At 38.3% G+C, this 18641-nt stretch overlaps 1 protein-coding gene across 1 annotated transcript in view; it reads left to right on the top strand.

Moving 5' to 3' along the window:
- SMURF2 (SMAD specific E3 ubiquitin protein ligase 2) overlaps positions 1-18641 on the top strand; it is a 75909-nt gene that overhangs the window by 24576 nt on the left and 32692 nt on the right. The window contains exons 2-7 of the mRNA XM_058171288.1: positions 4366-4404; positions 6242-6350; positions 9016-9149; positions 9590-9655; positions 14746-14830; positions 15051-15134. Coding sequence (XP_058027271.1) covers positions 4366-4404; positions 6242-6350; positions 9016-9149; positions 9590-9655; positions 14746-14830; positions 15051-15134 — 517 coding nt within the window. The remainder of the gene's footprint in view (positions 1-4365; positions 4405-6241; positions 6351-9015; positions 9150-9589; positions 9656-14745; positions 14831-15050; positions 15135-18641) is intronic.

The following is an 18641-nucleotide window of genomic DNA, read 5'->3' on the forward strand; positions in this document are numbered from 1 at the left end:
CAGTATTATTTTACTGAACAATCAAACAAACTTTATTATAGTCAAAAGCAGCATAGGATGATTAGAGTGCAAAAAAGATACATAAAAAGCTAATTACTTTCCTCTATTTTCTCTGAATTGCGATAAAGGCAAGAGGAATAAAGAGGAAATACACGTTATCCTCTGTTTTCTTTTTGTTGACTAAGGGAGTGAGAGTTTTTTATTTGTTCATTTTTAAGGATCATTTTCACTTCACTTTTTATCTTTTTAAAATGCTTTAGGCTGCTATGTAGGGAAGATCAGAAGGTAGCTGAAGATTAAAACATGAAAATTAATGAACACCGGTGATAATAAATAAAACAAACTCAATTTGAGTTGTTTAGAAAAACACAACTACATCTTAAAAGAAAGTCATGCAATAGCTGTATGTACTTTTTATTCTAAAATGTTACTTTTAAAACCTGCAGTTTTGTGATTATAAATGCATTTTGCCCCACTTAAAAAAAGTTCTTTCATAGCTGCACTGTTATACCCTGGTAGTGAATGATACTGTTATTGCATTAGAACAAAAGTCAGTTCTTCACAAATTCTGCTTCATATTCTGCCACTCTTTGTTCCTGAATACTACTTTTTAAAACTCAGAAATATATAAATAGTCTCATTCCATGTTAAGAAATAAGAAATTTGGAAAGATTATTTTGCTTAAAACTAGGTTAAGGTTATGTCTTAACAGGTGGGAGCACTTGAATGACCTTGTCTGGGCTTAAAAGTTAAGCAGGATTAGTACTAGGCTACTGACAGCTCTGGGTGAGAGATTGCAAGTCAAAAAACAAAGAAGCAAAAGGAAGGAATTGCAAACAATTTCTGTAGAGTATTGCTGCCAAGAAAAGTACATGGATGTGTCCATACAGTTGGTAGGAGTAGAGCTTGATTTGAAGGAGACATTATTTTTCTAAAGCCATGAATTTGATTCAAGAATTCCATTTATTGTTTATTGGGCTATTTCTTTTTACCTTCTCTTAAGGTAATGTTAAAATCAAAAAAATTTAATTTTGAAATAAGTGGGGATTTTGCCAGTAAAAAGTAGCAATGTATATGAACAGGTGATATGGTGATAATAAATATTGTAAAATATAGTATAAAGACATCTGGTGATGCCAATACTTGTCGGTATCCAAACAACGTGGGGAAGAGAAGACAAGGATACAAAATGATTCAGTAGGTTCTTAACAGTCACCTTCAGATAATTATTTACTTCTTAATTACTGGAGAATAGTGTGGAATCTAGTATTTTATTTCAAGATGTAACTTGGCACATAGAATTTAATTAAAAAAATAAAATGCTTATTTCATGGTTGTCTAACCTTTTGGCTTGCCTGGCCTGCATTAAGTGAAGAGGAATTGTCTTGGGCCACATATAAAATATACAATATACTAGCAGCCATGAACAGGAACATAGACATTAACAACATCTGCATACCATTCAAAAGAGACAATCAAAAAGCCAGAAAGGAAACAAAAAAGACCAAATACCTACTCACCAGCAATCAATGCCCAGATGAGCAGAGATTAACGCCAAGATTAACATTAGACCAACAATCAAGAAGCAAAGAATAGCCCAATCAAGGAATCGCCAAGACCACTCCCACCAACACTGACACGGGAGCCACTAGAATGTAAAAATGAGAGCAAACCACATTTCCTACTAGCACTGGGATGTTACCTAGTCTGGTAATGAAATGTCTGCAAGAAAACAACCAAACTCAGAACATCTAGGTTTGAGATACAAATGTTATCATCAATCAATATATCATATGTCAATGTATCTAAATAATAAACTTTTTAAAAACAGTTTTATGGGTCTGCAGTACTAGCTGTGGGTTGGACTTGCCTGCTTTAATAATTTAATTATTTTTATACAAAATGTCTCTCCATTTCTTTTTCTTAAAAAGCTCTTCCATAGTTCTTTTTGCTTCTAATATTTACCCGATCGTACCTGTTATGTACATGTAATCCACGGGCACAGCAGTTTCCATGAGGGTCTCCATCACACAATGATTTGTCTGTCGTATACTTCTGGAACATTCTAAGGAGAATATTGGTGAAACTAGTAATTCAGCAAGGAGGAGACACCAGTGGAGAAAAGTTATTTATTTATTTAACTTGATCCTATTCAACTCCAGACAACGCTTGTGGCTCATAATTCACCGGACATATAGAACAATATAACAAGAAGCAAAACTGAACTAGTAGAGAAAGAAAAAGGACAACATGGCGAACTTGACAAAGAACCCTTCCCCTGCAAACATCCCTCCAACACATATTTAGCAAAGGCAATCAGCTTTCCTTGCCTATGTTATGTTAAAAGAAATGAATTTGAGGCAAATCAACTCTGCTCATACAATGTACTAGACACGGTTTAGTATTAGCCACAACTAGGTGCTTACTTTATTGTCTGCCAGGCAAGACTGGAAAAGTTAGCTGGCCTCATTTCTATATTTGCCAAAAATCTTTTCCTCTACTCCTCTATTTTAGAACTACCTTATCCTAATTTTTTTCAGACATTCTTTCAGAGCTTTCAGGTTCAATCTTTGAATGTTTTGCTAACAATCAAAATAATATTTTTAAAATTTATTTGAATTTGATTCTATGTGCCCTGAATTAATATGGAGTGAATGAGAAAAATTAAAGTTGTATTATCATTTATATCAGTATAATGGATTGGGTAATGGGTAGAGGATTAGGATTAGGATCAGAGAGGCTTGGGTTCAAGTCCTTCCTTAGCTAAGAAAGCTCCTTGAGTAACTTTGCGCCAGCTCTCTGTCAGCTACAGTTATTGTTTCAGGGATAAAACTGAAGGAGAGGATACTGTGAGTGACAGAATGCTTGCATTCCCAGAAGAATTGTAGGATATAATTTAGGAATAAAAGGTAAAGGTTCCCCTCGCACATATGTGCTAGTTGTTCCCGACTCTAGGGGGCAGTGCCCATTTCCGTTTCAAAGCTGAAGAGCCAGCGCTGCCCAAAGACATCTCCGTGGTTATGTGGCCGGCATGACTAAACGCCAGAGGCGCACGGAACGCTGTTACCTTCCCACCAAGGTGGTCCCTATTTTTCTACTTGCATTTTTTACGTGCTTTCGAATTGCTAGGTTGGCAGAAGCTGGGACAAGTAACAGGAGCTCACCCTGTTACGCGGCACTAGGGATTCGAACCACTGAACTGCCGACCTTTCGACTGACAAGCTCAACGTCTTAGCCCCTAAGCCACTGTGCCCCTTAATTTAGGAATAGTGAGATATAAATTAATGTTTATTAGTACATTTATGGGAAAATGTTCAATATGTTAATGTGATGTTGAATTATATACAGACACTTTGGAATTTAGACATTTTGTCTGGAATATAATTTAAGATCTTTTTCTTAGTTTGTATTTTTATTTGTATTTTTAAGGGTTTTTTTAAAGATTAAAGTGGTTTTTTTAAAATTGGCACTTGCCATTCTGTGCTGCTGATGCTTTTGCTTACCTGTCTCTAAGCATTTGCCTTGTATAGCTTGTCCTTGCTTATCAATCACAATTGGGACCAGCAACTCCATCGTTAAGTGAAAAAAACCACATGATTATTAAAACATAATCTTTGGGCTCTATAATGGAATGACATTTAGGAAGAAGACATTTTCCAGTGTTCCCATTTACTGTCTTCTGAATAAACTAAAATTCAAGGAATTCGATGTTGTGACTAGAGATCTTTTAAATATATATGTATGGTATCTTTCTTGGGGTTTTCTCATTTTTACTTTCATCCAATTTGATTCCCTCCTTGGTATTATCACTTAAGTCTTAAAATCCTGTATTGTTTAAGCTCCAAAAATGTTGAATAAGTTGAGGGTTTCAGCCAGATTTTGTTTCTCATTATGCATACCATATGCTGTATAACTTCCTTTTTCTAATTGGTACAAAGGAATTGTTATGACAGCATTTTTAGAGCTAATCTATAATATTAGTTGTGTTTTTCTCACTATATATTGAATAAACATACATAGAAATTGGCTTTTAATTTATAAATCAAAAAGTATACTCCATATATTTTGGCCAATGACATTTGTTTAGAGGCATGGATATGATCTTAGTAATGGTGCTTTTGGGTGGGCTGCGCCAAGCTTGGTTTCTCCACTGCCGATTCCAGTGAATGAAGATACTGAATAACAGAATGCCATCTCTATAATATGGCTGTGATCCTTGATCTGTAAACTGCCTGATGTACCTGCATTTCCAGATTTACAATGGGTACATATGCCTGAGATTGTGAACATTTGGAAATACTTAATAAATACATTAAAACTCAAAATGTTATTCTATAATTGCTTTTTTCTTGGTTTTGGTTTCAGTTCTCTGTGCAAAAAATTTGGTGAAAAAGGATTTTTTCCGTAAGTACACTTTTCTGTTTTTATACCTTCTGTATTAGAGAGGGATCAAGTACAAAGATATTGTTTTACTAGGTAGCATTTCATAAACCATTAAACAGAATGACTCTTGATATAGTCAGATTATCTACTCACCTTCAAGTATTGTTTATGGCCTGTGCTAATAGAGTATATTGATATACTTGCATATTGAATACAAGCCAGTGTGGTATAGTCAAGACCCTGGACGAAGAGCAGAAAAACTGAGAGTCCATTCTCAACCATAGAAGCTTATTGGGTGGCTTTGTTTCAGTTATTGTCCCTCAACCCAATTAGAGAAGGAAGTGTTATATATGCTGCTTTGAACCCCTAAAAGAAAGGGGGAATAAAAAAAAACCTTTCCCTTTATGTATCTTATCATTTTTTATTTTTTATTTGTAAACAACCCAGAGTCCGTGAGATGGGCGGTATCTAAATTTGAAAATTAAATAAAAGAGCCATGTTGTAAGAAAAGTGTACATTTCTCAATATGAGTAGGCAGTCAATGACACCATCTTTTGTTGAGCATCAGATCCCAACTTTTCTCACATTGGCCTTGTTTGCTAGAGAAGCTGAGAATTGTAATTCTGTAATGCCATAAACGCCAATTTATTGTGACGTTAAAATCTAAAAATGGATTGGTATTATACTTTAATCAGAACTAAAATTGAAGGTCATAATCCATTTCATAGCATTAACTTTTTACATGTAGTTATCAAGGAGCATCCCAAAAGTCCCTTGAGTTTTAAAAGTAACATGGAAATTTAGCATAAGAGAAGTTAGAAAGAGTTGCTGCCATTAAATATTTTACACTGGTTTCTTTTGGCTAAATTTGTTGTTTATTAAAGAATTGCTTTGACTATGAGTGCTGCTAAAGTCAAGCTCATTTCAGTTAAGTACAATTATTGGTAACTTCATGAATACATCCATGCAGTTTTCTTGGCATTAGTGTGGATGTGGTTTGCCATGATAGACTTATGGAATATTTTTCAACCTCCAACCTCAGCTTACTCTATTGGAATTACCTGTTGGTCTCCCATCCATCTTCTGCTGTAATTAGGATGACCTAATTAACTTTCTAAGCCCAGTCAAGGTCAACCAGATGCTGCCACCTGCTGATGTTTCATGTGTGTTACAAAATATTTATAAATAGCTGTGTGAGCTCCATAATGATTATCTTTTCATCTCTACCTTTGCAATTAAATGCTTCAAGAAGCCCCTCATTAAAAATGAGTTCTGTTTAAATCTGTCTTTAACCCAAATTTGTATTTAAGTCAGAACTCATACTTACAAGTGGACTGCTGTTGCTAAAAATGGTGGTTAACACTGTTTTTCCTCAATCCAGTGAAGTGCTGAAACCGGGCAGTGCTTTCGGGAACTGTTGAAAACTGATGCAAACAGGTTGTGTATTAAAAACCCCTGGCTTCAGTGCTATCTTGACTTTGAATCTTTCTGTTCTTGAAAGCATTAGACTTGTGAGAAGAATTGTGAAGAACATTGATAGCCTGAAAAGTCTTGAAACAATATTATATATGTCCAAATAAATTCAGTATAGGTTGTATCTTGCAATGAATAAATAAATGAATAATGGAATTCCTAGTAGAATTTATTCGTTATATAAAATCCTACTTTTACATAAAAGATATTAATGTAGTTGAGTACAAAAATTTCTCAAAACCAGATTGATAGCATAATGAGATTTCTTTGTTCATTAGATTAAAAAGGAGATAGGTTAGAAAATGTAGATGCTTTCTAATGGGCCATCACAAATAAAATGATATCAGTTAGCAGCATCCTTATTGTATTATGTATTTCCTGACAGGACTTCCTGATCCATTTGCTAAAGTGGTGGTGGACGGATCTGGCCAGTGCCATTCTACTGATACTGTGAAGAATACCCTTGATCCAAAGTGGAATCAGCATTATGACTTGTACGTGTAAATAGAGATTATCTAAATATGATCAAACTTTAAGATGAGTAATTGCTAAAAAAAATTAAATATATTAAATCAGTCAGTCTTTGCTCTGAAAAGTAATGCAGGCCTGTGTTAGCTCTCTGGTTTGTTTATAAAGTAGCTGGTCTTTCATTGCTAAAGCATAGAGTTTGCTGATTGAGTGATTGGTTATGGATCATTACACTTGTCAACTCTTAGCAACCACATAGATACTAATTTTTAAATACTGCTTTTTTGTATAAAATAAAAGTGTTTAACTGAGAAAACAAGTATGTATATTTTTTGCGGCAGCTGGGAAATAGAGACAAAAATGCAGATTCTGGATGAGGAGTGGAGATACCTGAATTATAAAATTTATTGGATACCAAATTCACATCAACTTCTCAAATCATATGTAGTAATCAGTGATGATGAGACATTTTACTACAGTTTTAGTGCCACAGATATATAGCATTCTTCCTTTAACCAAAGTTGGTTGTTTCAGAAGCCAGTTATTACCTCAGTATGTTTACTTTTAATGATCCCAGTATATCATTACCTAAGTATTAATTGATATACCATAAGTTTATACATAGCACCCAAGAAAATGAAGTTGGGCACTAGTAGCCCTTGACATAATTCTGAAAGCTCTATACGTAAAAGACTAATCTCTTAAATAATCATATCGGGCAACTTTCAACAGCAATATTAAAAATAGTAAATTTTCCTAAAGAAATTAATATATTTCTACCCTGGCATCCTATTACAGGGCTCCCCAACCCCTGAGCTGCACCCCATTCAGAACGGGGCTGTGGAAGTGGCAGGCGAGTACGCACATACAGCTCCATCTTGCATGAGTGGAGGAGGGCTCACTTGTGCGTGAGGCTCCATTTGTGTGAGTGGCATGTTCCCAAATGGAGCTGTGTGTGTCATGTGTGTGCCCACCGCTCTCACGGAAACATCCCCCCCCCCCTCCAGTCCACCAAGCTGGAAAGGTTGGGGATCGCTGTCCTATTAGATTGGGAATTTTTTTTTTAAAGTATTAAAAATCTTCATGATTTCTTCAGCCCAGCTCAGAAGTTCTTCTCTTCTCCATGTGTGGAAGGGAACTCCTGCACTGGGTTGGAGAAACACATAGAGATCCTAAAGATCTGAGCTTCGTTTCTACAACCTGATAAAGGATTTCCACCCCCCCCCTTCCCAGTGCATGATAAATGGGGGCAATTTGTAACCTTCCCTACCAGCTTCCCCAGTGAGTTTCTGGGAAACCTGGCGGAAAAGATCTCATATGGCAATCACGTGATCACAGGGCACTTGACAATTAGTTATAAGTGTGAATTACGTGACTGAGGAGGTGCACCCTTTCTAAGCTGTCATAATCTTGAGTGGATTATCTGTAGTGTATAAAAATTTCATTGATTTTCTTGGAACATGGGCAAAAATGCACACTACATGTGACATTAAGAAATAGTTCCTCTCTAGTTCCTGACACCATCTGCTGGAATCGTAGTCCCATGAGTGCCTCTTGGGGAGCTAGCACATAGAAGACATTCTTCCCCTTTTTTTTGTAATTGGAAGGCTGCAGTTCCAATGCGTCTGTTCCCATCATATATATGTGGATATTCAACTGAAACCTTTGTGTTTGATAACAGAAATTGTATGTAGAAACAAGTTGAAGGCATCATTATATGAATAGTCTTTTCCAAAAGGATAACATTCTAAGACTTGGAAAATAATCAGCAATTGATTTGTAAACTATGAGAGCATTTATACAAGTCGTCCTCAACTTACAACCAGAGTTAAGCCCCAAATTTCTGTTGTTAAGTGAGACATTTGTTAAGTGAGTTTTGCCCCATTTTACGACTTTTCTTGCCTAAGTTGTTAAGTGAATCACTGCAGTTGGTAAGTGAATCTGGCTTCCCCATTGACTTTGCTTGTGGGAAGGTTGCAAAAGATGATCTCATGACATTGGGATCAATATGAACCAAATGCCAAACATCTGAATTTTGATCACATGACCATGGGGATGCTGCACAGGTTGTAACTGTGAAAAATGATCATAAGTCACATTTTTCAGTGCTGTTGTAACTTTGAAAGGTCACTAAACAAACTGTTGTAAGTCAAGGACTACCTTTATTATAATGTATTGCAACTCTAATGTGTTATGGGTGAATAAACAATTTAAATGAGTTAATCTAGAAGGATGTTTCAGTAAATCGAATACTTAGATGTTTGTACTATGACAGAATGCGTGTAATGGGAGAGGCTTACTAAACATCTCCCAGAGAGAAACATAATTCTTAAGTGTTACAACTCGTCCTCCAAATTAAACACTCAACAACATACCATTTTTTTCTGTTTGACAGACTGTGACTGTCTAGCCAAAGGATGTCAGCCATGTATGATTTACATAAGATATTTTTAAAAAGCTCCTTTGACATTTTTTCAAGTAGAATCTTTTTATGAGCAAATTATGATGGAGACACAACTGCGTATAATGCATTTGACCTCTTCAGCATAAAATAAAAATAATAAAAATAATTTTTATGTTATGAAGCTCTCAAAAAATTTGCAGTCAAAAATTGTGTTCTAATAGACTTTTAGAGGTATGCAGTCAACATATGTTTTATTGCTGATTCCTGTCTTTTTTCTCCCCCCTTAGATACATTGGAAAGTCTGACTCTATAACAATCAGTGTATGGAACCACAAGAAAATCCATAAAAAACAGGGAGCTGGTTTTCTGGGTTGTGTGAGACTTCTTTCTAATGCTATCAACCGCCTCAAAGACACTGGTTGTAAGTAGGCAGAACAAAAGTACTTTGGTATTTTGGAGTAAGCTTTTTAAAGAGACTTTAAAGTTAGTTCTGTGGAAATTATAATTTATTTGTGATTTATTTATTTGTATCCTGCCTTTATTGTTTTTACAAATAAGGCAGCAAGCATATCCACCACAATTTCCTCCGATTTTTTTTACCACAACAACAACCCCTTGTGAGGTGGGTTGAGCTGAGAGAGAGTGACTGGCCCATAGTCATCCATGCCTAAGGCAGGACTTGAACTCATAGCCTAGTACTTTAACCACTAGACCAAAGTGGCTTTGGGAAGACCAGTATGCTCTTCATCTTCTTTTGAAATTCTAGAAATGTTTAATTCAGCAATATGTATTTTGCCATAGAAATTACCTTACATGATCATTACGTAGAAATAAGGTGCACTGCCTTGGTTTTTTTTATAGATCAGAGGTTAGATTTGTGCAAACTTGGGCCGAATGACAACGATACAGTTAGAGGACAGATAGTAGGTAAGTAATAATTTTATTTTGTTTGTTTGCTTGCTTTATTTTATAACCTGCCTTGATTATTTTTATAAATAACACAAGGTGGTAAAAATACTTGTTTCTTCTTCTGTTTTCCCCCAGCAACAATATTGTGAAGTGGGTTGGGCTGAGAGAGAGTGATGGTTCAAGGTCACCCAGCTGGCTTTCATGGGAAGGCAGAATTAGAACTCACAGTCTCTTGTCTATGGAGATTTTCAGCCATCCAGGTCATGGTTGTCCCAAAGGTACCTTTTCAAAAGGCAACTAAACTTTTGAAAGGTCACTAAACAAACTGTTGTAAGTCAAGGACTACCTTTATTATAATGTATTGCAACTCTAATGTGTTATGGGTGAATAAACAATTTAAATGAGTTAATCTAGAAGGATGTTTCAGTAAATCGAATACTTAGATGTTTGTACTATGACAGAATGCGTGTAATGGGAGAGGCTTACTAAACATCTCCCAGAGAGAAACATAATTCTTAAGTGTTACAACTCGTCCTCCAAATTAAACACTCAACAACATACCATTTTTTTCTGTTTGACAGACTGTGACTGTCTAGCCAAAGGATGTCAGCCATGTATGATTTACATAAGATATTTTTAAAAAGCTCCTTTGACATTTTTTCAAGTAGAATCTTTTTATGAGCAAATTATGATGGAGACACAACTGCGTATAATGCATTTGACCTCTTCAGCATAAAATAAAAATAATAAAAATAATTTTTATGTTATGAAGCTCTCAAAAAATTTGCAGTCAAAAATTGTGTTCTAATAGACTTTTAGAGGTATGCAGTCAACATATGTTTTATTGCTGATTCCTGTCTTTTTTCTCCCCCCTTAGATACATTGGAAAGTCTGACTCTATAACAATCAGTGTATGGAACCACAAGAAAATCCATAAAAAACAGGGAGCTGGTTTTCTGGGTTGTGTGAGACTTCTTTCTAATGCTATCAACCGCCTCAAAGACACTGGTTGTAAGTAGGCAGAACAAAAGTACTTTGGTATTTTGGAGTAAGCTTTTTAAAGAGACTTTAAAGTTAGTTCTGTGGAAATTATAATTTATTTGTGATTTATTTATTTGTATCCTGCCTTTATTGTTTTTACAAATAAGGCAGCAAGCATATCCACCACAATTTCCTCCGATTTTTTTTACCACAACAACAACCCCTTGTGAGGTGGGTTGAGCTGAGAGAGAGTGACTGGCCCATAGTCATCCATGCCTAAGGCAGGACTTGAACTCATAGCCTAGTACTTTAACCACTAGACCAAAGTGGCTTTGGGAAGACCAGTATGCTCTTCATCTTCTTTTGAAATTCTAGAAATGTTTAATTCAGCAATATGTATTTTGCCATAGAAATTACCTTACATGATCATTACGTAGAAATAAGGTGCACTGCCTTGGTTTTTTTTATAGATCAGAGGTTAGATTTGTGCAAACTTGGGCCGAATGACAACGATACAGTTAGAGGACAGATAGTAGGTAAGTAATAATTTTATTTTGTTTGTTTGCTTGCTTTATTTTATAACCTGCCTTGATTATTTTTATAAATAACACAAGGTGGTAAAAATACTTGTTTCTTCTTCTGTTTTCCCCCAGCAACAATATTGTGAAGTGGGTTGGGCTGAGAGAGAGTGATGGTTCAAGGTCACCCAGCTGGCTTTCATGGGAAGGCAGAATTAGAACTCACAGTCTCTTGTCTATGGAGATTTTCAGCCATCCAGGTCATGGTTGTCCCAAAGGTACCTTTTCAAAAGGCAACTAAACTTTTGAAAGCATCTTTGGGTCCCAGTCTCTTGGTTTCTAAGCCCTTAACCACTAGATCACACTAGACCAAATTTAAATATGTATTTCAAACACCAGGGTGGAAATGGGAAAAAAAAGGAATGCAAAGTATGATTCTTCTGTTACTTAAGTCTGTTTTGAGTTAGAACAGCATGATTTCGACATAGCCCTATGTAGGTTTAACAGAAAACTCCACCTAAAACTTACTATAATTTTTCATTCTATTGGCAAAGAAGTTTTTGAAGGCTTCTATGGTACAGTTTCCTTCCTAAGAATAACACATAATAGGTAATGCGTTGTCTTTTAGAAGAGGTCCTTGTAAAAACTCGAAAGAGAGTACATTAGGTTAAACAGATTGTCCATAAAAGCCCTTTTGATCCAGCAAATGTTTTTTATGAATAAAAGTGAATGGCATTTTATTTCCATTTCTTCTTTTGTATGCACCCCCTTTGCCTTCTCCCATGTAGCTCATGAGGATTCCCCATTGTCTGAAGAAGATTTGGGGAGATTAAAGCATAGGCAGAATGAAAGAGTTTTCCCCTCTGGAGCAGTGCTAGGTGATGGGATTCCAATTTTGATTGGAAGAGAAACCATTGCATGAAACTTTTATTTCTGCTTAGCAACATTATTTGGCATTCATTTTTCCCCCTTCCTTGTTATTATTATTATTATTATTATTATTATTGTTTATATTTATATACCGCCCTATCTCCCAAAGGACTCAGGGCGGTTTACAGGCATTTAAAAAACAAAAAATACAATAAATACAATTCTAAAAACAATTAAAAAACTTATTCAAAAGCCTTAATTAAAAATATAAAAATTAAAACCCAAGATAAAACCCACAAAACTAAAATCTAACTCAGTCCTGCGCAGTTAAATAGATATGTTAATAATTGTACTGTGCTTACCATTTCTATTTAAGCTTTACATATAATTCATATAGACTTTTAACAGTGACAGTCAGATACTGTTTAACTGAACTGCTTAAAGCCAACTAAGTTTGCATGTTGCATACTGCTGTATTTTCTCTTCTCATTGAAGTTAATGTTTAATATATTGCTTTAGCTATGCTTTGATCAATCCTGTTAACATGTTTGTTAACCCTATGAATTTGTTTTTCAAGAGTAGCGAGTGTGAGAAGGGAAATTGACAAGCAACGTTGTGTTGTGATGGTGTTTTGAAATATAATTTGATTGATCTCACACCTGTGCTGCAAGTTATGTGTTTCAATATTCTATCCATTCCAAACATCTTATTATGTCAATGGTACTAGGCTCTGTAGATGAAATTGAATCTTATCCTCCAATTTAACATTGCTTCCAGTACTAACATTTAAGAATCCATTCCACTGAATGGTTGTCTATGATTTAACAAATTTAAAAAGTTGGAGGAAGAGTAGATGACCTCTAATGAGAATTTCCAGACATTTGATTTATACATTTTATTCTTGCTTCCAAATTGTTGTTGTTGTTGAGTTTTGTTTTGTTTTTTGTTTTGTTTTGCAAATGCTGATCCTAGCAGGTGGAATTATAAGGATCTGTTTGCAGATGGTCCCCTACCTTCAGAACGCCAGCATTCCTTTGGGTTGCAATGGGGCCCAGCCTCTCTTGTTATCTTTCGCTGGGTTGATGCTCGTTTTTGGTCTAGACTTGAGCTTTCAGTTCCAATCTAAACAGGATTAGGAAAAGCCCATTAATCTTAATGCCACAGAAACCACAAATAAGTCATGTGTTCAGTTTCATTCTTGACTGGCCTCTTTATAAAGTAAACAGAACTACTTAGGTTTACACAGACAGTCTTTGTTATATTATTTGCAACACTTTAGGCACAGAATTATCATTTTATTTTATTTGTGAAAAATCTTCGGATGTAAGAAACGTTAGCTCTAAAGATTGTATATTTAATGCAGATGTGAATATGGGAATTGTTCATATAGATTGAAACTATTTTTGCAATAGCATTGTGTCATACATGCTACTATTAAGGCTTGCCACATCTTTCAAAATGCAAGCAAATAAAAATTGTAAACCAACATTTTAAAAAAATGAGTGAGAAACCAGATCATAATGTTATATGATAAATAAAATCCCTGTTATGGAGAAGCCTTTTACACAGAAGCATCCGATTCCTACAATTGACTTATGCTAAATGATAAGGCAAATGGTAAATATGAAGTCCCTTTTCTATATTGTCCACACGTTTAGCGAATTAAATTTCCCAAAGATTTAACTTTACTGGCAAGATTTGTATGTCAGCTTTAAGGAGAGCTTTTAGTGGTGGAAGTAGGAGGAAATAACAAAAATAGGTGTAGCATACAGAAAAAAAACCAGCAAAGTTTGACGTGTTGAATACAATGTGATAACAAAATATCTGACCAGGCCAAACCATAAGAATGTCACTAGGCAAGTTTCTTTCAGGAGGCGATACTACAACCTTGGCATCTTAATTGAGAAAGCTCTGTCTCTTTCTGGTCACCACTCCCCATTCACATGGTCCTTAAAGGAGATTCTGTGAAGAAACAAAGCATCTGTTGGTTCTCAGATACTCAGTTTTGCCAGGACTGAGTTGCTGCTTATTGGCCCATATTGTTTATTATTATTCCTGATATAGTTTCATTAGCCTTCATATGAATTTGATGGAAGAGAATGGGATGTTATCAGCAAAGAGGTGTTGCTTAATTACACCTCCCTATTGCCTTTTCTAGTTTATTTTGGTGTTCAGAACCATGGAGACAACCAAAATCTTGCAGGATCATATAACATTGACATTTTCCCTCAGTATCACATTTTGGAGTTACTTCTTTAGGTAGAAATGGAGTTGCTATGTCATTGTTTCTCCCAAAACAATATGGAAGGAGTAACATTGTAGTGGAAGTTGCTGGATGCTCCAGAATTAACAAGATTCACATTCCAGATAAATCGTCTATTAATACTGTTAGCAATCTTTGTACTAAAGTAATCTTTTCTAACAAAACTATGTTTTGTGTTCTACTAGGCAACTATGAGGAACAGTTTGAAAGTATAAGATTGTAGGTTGAGGTTATAGAGACATGGTTATAGGAATACCTGTTTATTGAGCTAAAATTTCCAGGGTCAGATTAATTGCATTTTGGAATCTCATCAAACTGCTTTGCACAATCTTGGAGTAATCCTCAGGGGGTTTAGTGAAAAGATAAGCGCATCCTATATATTTTCAAAATTCCAAATGTGTATATCACTGAATCAAAAGGATTCATGCAAGATATGCCATAATAATGTTCTAATTTTGACTTTTGTTTTTTGATAGTAAGTCTTCAGTCCAGAGACCGGATAGGCACAGGAGGACAAGTTGTTGATTGCAGCAGACTATTTGACAATGATTTACCTGATGGGTAAGTTAATTTTTTTGACAGTTGGAATAAAATACTATATTGCATGTCCCAAACACTATTTTAATTTGTGCTTAATGTTTGCAGTGATAACAAAAAATGAAAGAATGCTAGTTTAAAATGTATTACACATAAACTTATTTAATAAGTAACTCTGTGAGCTCACATTTTAAAATCAAGCTTCTTGTAATGTACACTTTTCTTTCAATACAAAAATATTTAGCTGGGAAGAAAGAAGGACAGCTTCTGGAAGAATTCAGTATTTGAATCATATCACACGAACAACACAGTGGGAGAGACCAACACGGTAAGCATTCTTTTAAAGAGCTAAAGGTGTGGCATGCCTACAACTCTAGTGGTTGTCAGTGCTAGGAATTCTTCAATTCGAAGTTGATGCGCCACACCATGTCCTTTCCTCCCAAATTAGAGCGTTTTCTCACGTATTTAATGTGTATTACATTGTTACACAAAAAACATAGAACATATTTGCTCACGGGAATCTTTTCATGGAATCTTGAGAGGCAGAGCATCCAAATTAGTTTTCAGATAAATGAGAGGTGTTTTTTTTTAATTCCCCTCTGCAACAGTCATTTTGCTAGAACACTTAACATTATCTCAAACTTCTGCATGTACTTATTGGATCAAAACAGTTACTTATCCAGGGGTGAAATGCTCCTGGATCGGACTGGCTCGCGCGATCCGGTAGCGATGGCGGCTGCTGGTTCGGAGGACCGGTAGCAAAAATCCATGGCCCCGCCCCCCTGCCTTTGCTGAGCCCCACCATCAGCAGAGGTTTTTTTTTTTATTATTATTTATTTTTATTATTTATTAATCACATTTATATACCGCCCTATCTCCCGAAGGACTCAGGGCGGTTCACAGGCAGGTAAAAACATATAAATACAAATTAAAATAACAATTAAAAAACTTATTCTAAAAGGCCGAATTATTAAAAAGCAGTATAAATAATAAAACCCATTAAAAACCAATATAAATTTAAAATCTAATCCAGTCCTGCGCAGATGAATAAATGTGTTTTAAGCTCGCGACGGAAGGTTCGGAGGTCCGGAAGTTGACGGAGTCCTGGGGAGAGTTCGTTCCAGAGGGTGGGAGCCCCCACAGAGAAGGCCCTTCTTCTGGGTGTCGCCAGACGACACTGCCTAGCTGACGGCACCCTGAGGAGTCCCTCTCTGTGAGAGCGCACGGGTCGGTGAGAGGTATTCGGTAGCAGTAGGCGGTCCCGTAAGTAACCCGGCCCTATGCCATGGAGCGCTTTAAAGGTGGTTACCAAAACCTTGAAGCGCACCCGGAAGGCTACAGGTAGCCAGTGCAGTCTGCGCAGGATAGGTGTCACACGGGAGCCACGAGGGGCTCCCTCTATCACCCGCGCAGCCGCATTCTGGACTAACTGCAGCCTCCGGATGCCCTTCAAGGGGAGCCCCATGTAGAGAGCATTGCAGTAATCCAGACGAGACGTCACGAGGGCATGAGTGACCGTGCATAGGGCATCCCGGTCTAGAAAGGGGCGCAACTGGCGCACCAGGCGAACCTGGTAGAAAGCTCTCCTGGAGACGGCCGTCAAATGATCTTCAAAAGACAGCCGTTCATCCAGGAGGACGCCCAAGTTGCGCACCCTCTCCATCGGGGCCAATGACTCGCCCCCAACAGTCAGCCGTGGACTCAGCTGACTGTACCGGGATGCCGGCATCCACAGCCACTCTGTCTTGGAGGGATTGAGCTTGAGCCTGTTTCTCCCCATCCAGACCCGTACGGCTTCCAAACACCGGGACAGCACTTCGATAGCTTCATTGGGGTGGCCCGGTGTGGAAAAGTACAGCTGGGTGTCATCCGCGTACAGCTGGTACCTCACACCGAAGCCACTGATGATCTCACCCAGCGGCTTCATATAGATGTTGAACAGAAGGGGCGAGAGAATCGACCCCTGCGGCACCCCACAAGTGAGGCGCCTCGGGGCCGACCTCTGCCCCCCTGTCAACACCGTCTGCGACCGATCGGAGAGATAGGAGGAGAACCACCGATAAACGGTGCCTCCCACTCCCAATCCCTCCAACAGGATACCATGGTCGATGGTATCGAAAGCCGCTGAGTGGTCTAATAGGACCAGGGCAGAGGAACAACCCCTATCCCTGGCCCTCCAGAGATCATCCACCAACGCGACCAAAGCCGTCTCCGTGCTGTAACTGGGCCGGAAACCGGACTGGAACGGGTCTAGATAGACAGTTTCATCCAGGTGTAAGGGAAACTGATATGCCACCATACTCTCTACAACCTTCGCCGCGAAGCGAAGGTTGGAGACCGGACGATAATTACCTAAAACAGACGGGTCCAGGGAAGGCTTCTTGAGGAGGGGTCTCACCACCGCCTCTTTCAAGGCGGCCGGGAAGACTCCCTCCACCAAAGAAGTGCTCGTAATTGCCTGGAGCCAGCCTCGTGTCACCTCCTGAGTGGCCAGCACCAACCAGGAGGAGCACGGGTCCAGTAAACACGTGGTGGCATTCAACCTACCCAACAACCTGTCCATGTCCTCGGGAGCCACAGGGTCAAACTCATCCCAAATAATATCACCAAGACCACCCTCAGACGTCTCACCTGAGTCACCGCAATTTTGGTCCAACCCGTCCCGAAGCTGAACGATTTTATCATATAGATAACCGTTAAACTCCTCAGCACGTCCCTGTAACGGGTCATCCCGCTCCCCCTGGTGAAGGAGGGAACGAGTCACCCGAAACAGGGCGGCTGGGCGGTTATCTGCCGACGCAATGAGGGAGGAGGCGTAGCAACGCCTCGCTTCCCTCAATGCCACTAGGTAAGTCCTATTATAGGACTTCACTAGTGTCCGATCAGCCTCTGAACGGCTAGACCTCCAGGAACTCTCTAGGCGTCTTCTCCGGCGCTTCATCCCCCTCAGCTCCTCGGAGAACCAAGGAGCCGGTTGGGACCTGCGCCGGGTCAGAGGCCGCAAAGGCACGACACAGTCTAAGGCCCCCGCCGCGGCCCGTTCCCAGGCCGCAACAAGTTCCTCAACCGTGCCGTGAGCCAGACCCTCAGGAAGTGGCCCAAGCTCCGTCCGGAACCTCTCCGGGTCCATCAGGCGCCTGGGACGGAACCAACGTATTGGCTCCGTCTCCCTGCGGTGTTGAATGGCGGTCAGAAAGTCCAGGCGAAGGAGAGAGTGATCTGACCATGACAAAGGTTCAATGACTATTTCCTTCAAGTCCAGATCTCTCAACCACTGACCAGAGATAAAAATCAAGTCCAGTGTGCCACCCCCAGTGTGAGTAGGGCCATCAACTACTTGAGTCAGGTCCAAGGCCGTCATGGAAGCCGTGAACTCCCGAGCTGCTGTCGATGACGAGCCGTCATTTACTTTTGACGAGCCGTCATTTACTTTTGAAAGAAGGTTTTGCTTCAGCCGAAACATGCCTTTAAAAGTAAAAAAAAGACTTTGAGGATCCCGCCCCTCAGCTGAGATCAGCAGAGCCTTTAAACTTAAAAAAATAATAATTAAAGGCTACTCTGGGGATCTCACCTGAGTTCCTCATCAGCAGAACCTTAAAAAACATGTTTTCTGTAGCAAACATGTAGAAAACCTCCTTTTAAGAGACACTTACCTGATTACTGATCGACCTCATGGCTTTTTTCCCATCCAGAAAGCCCCAGTTTCATTTTCAGCACCAAACAGAACTAATCTAACTTAGCTAATCTATTTCATCACTGAGTGATTAATGCTGGCTGACTTTGCTGGCTGAGGAACTCTGGGAATTGAAGTCCACAAACCTTAATAATAAAATAA

This window comes from Ahaetulla prasina, chromosome 2, assembly GCF_028640845.1.
Source record: "Ahaetulla prasina isolate Xishuangbanna chromosome 2, ASM2864084v1, whole genome shotgun sequence".
NCBI lineage: Eukaryota > Metazoa > Chordata > Lepidosauria > Squamata > Colubridae > Ahaetulla > Ahaetulla prasina.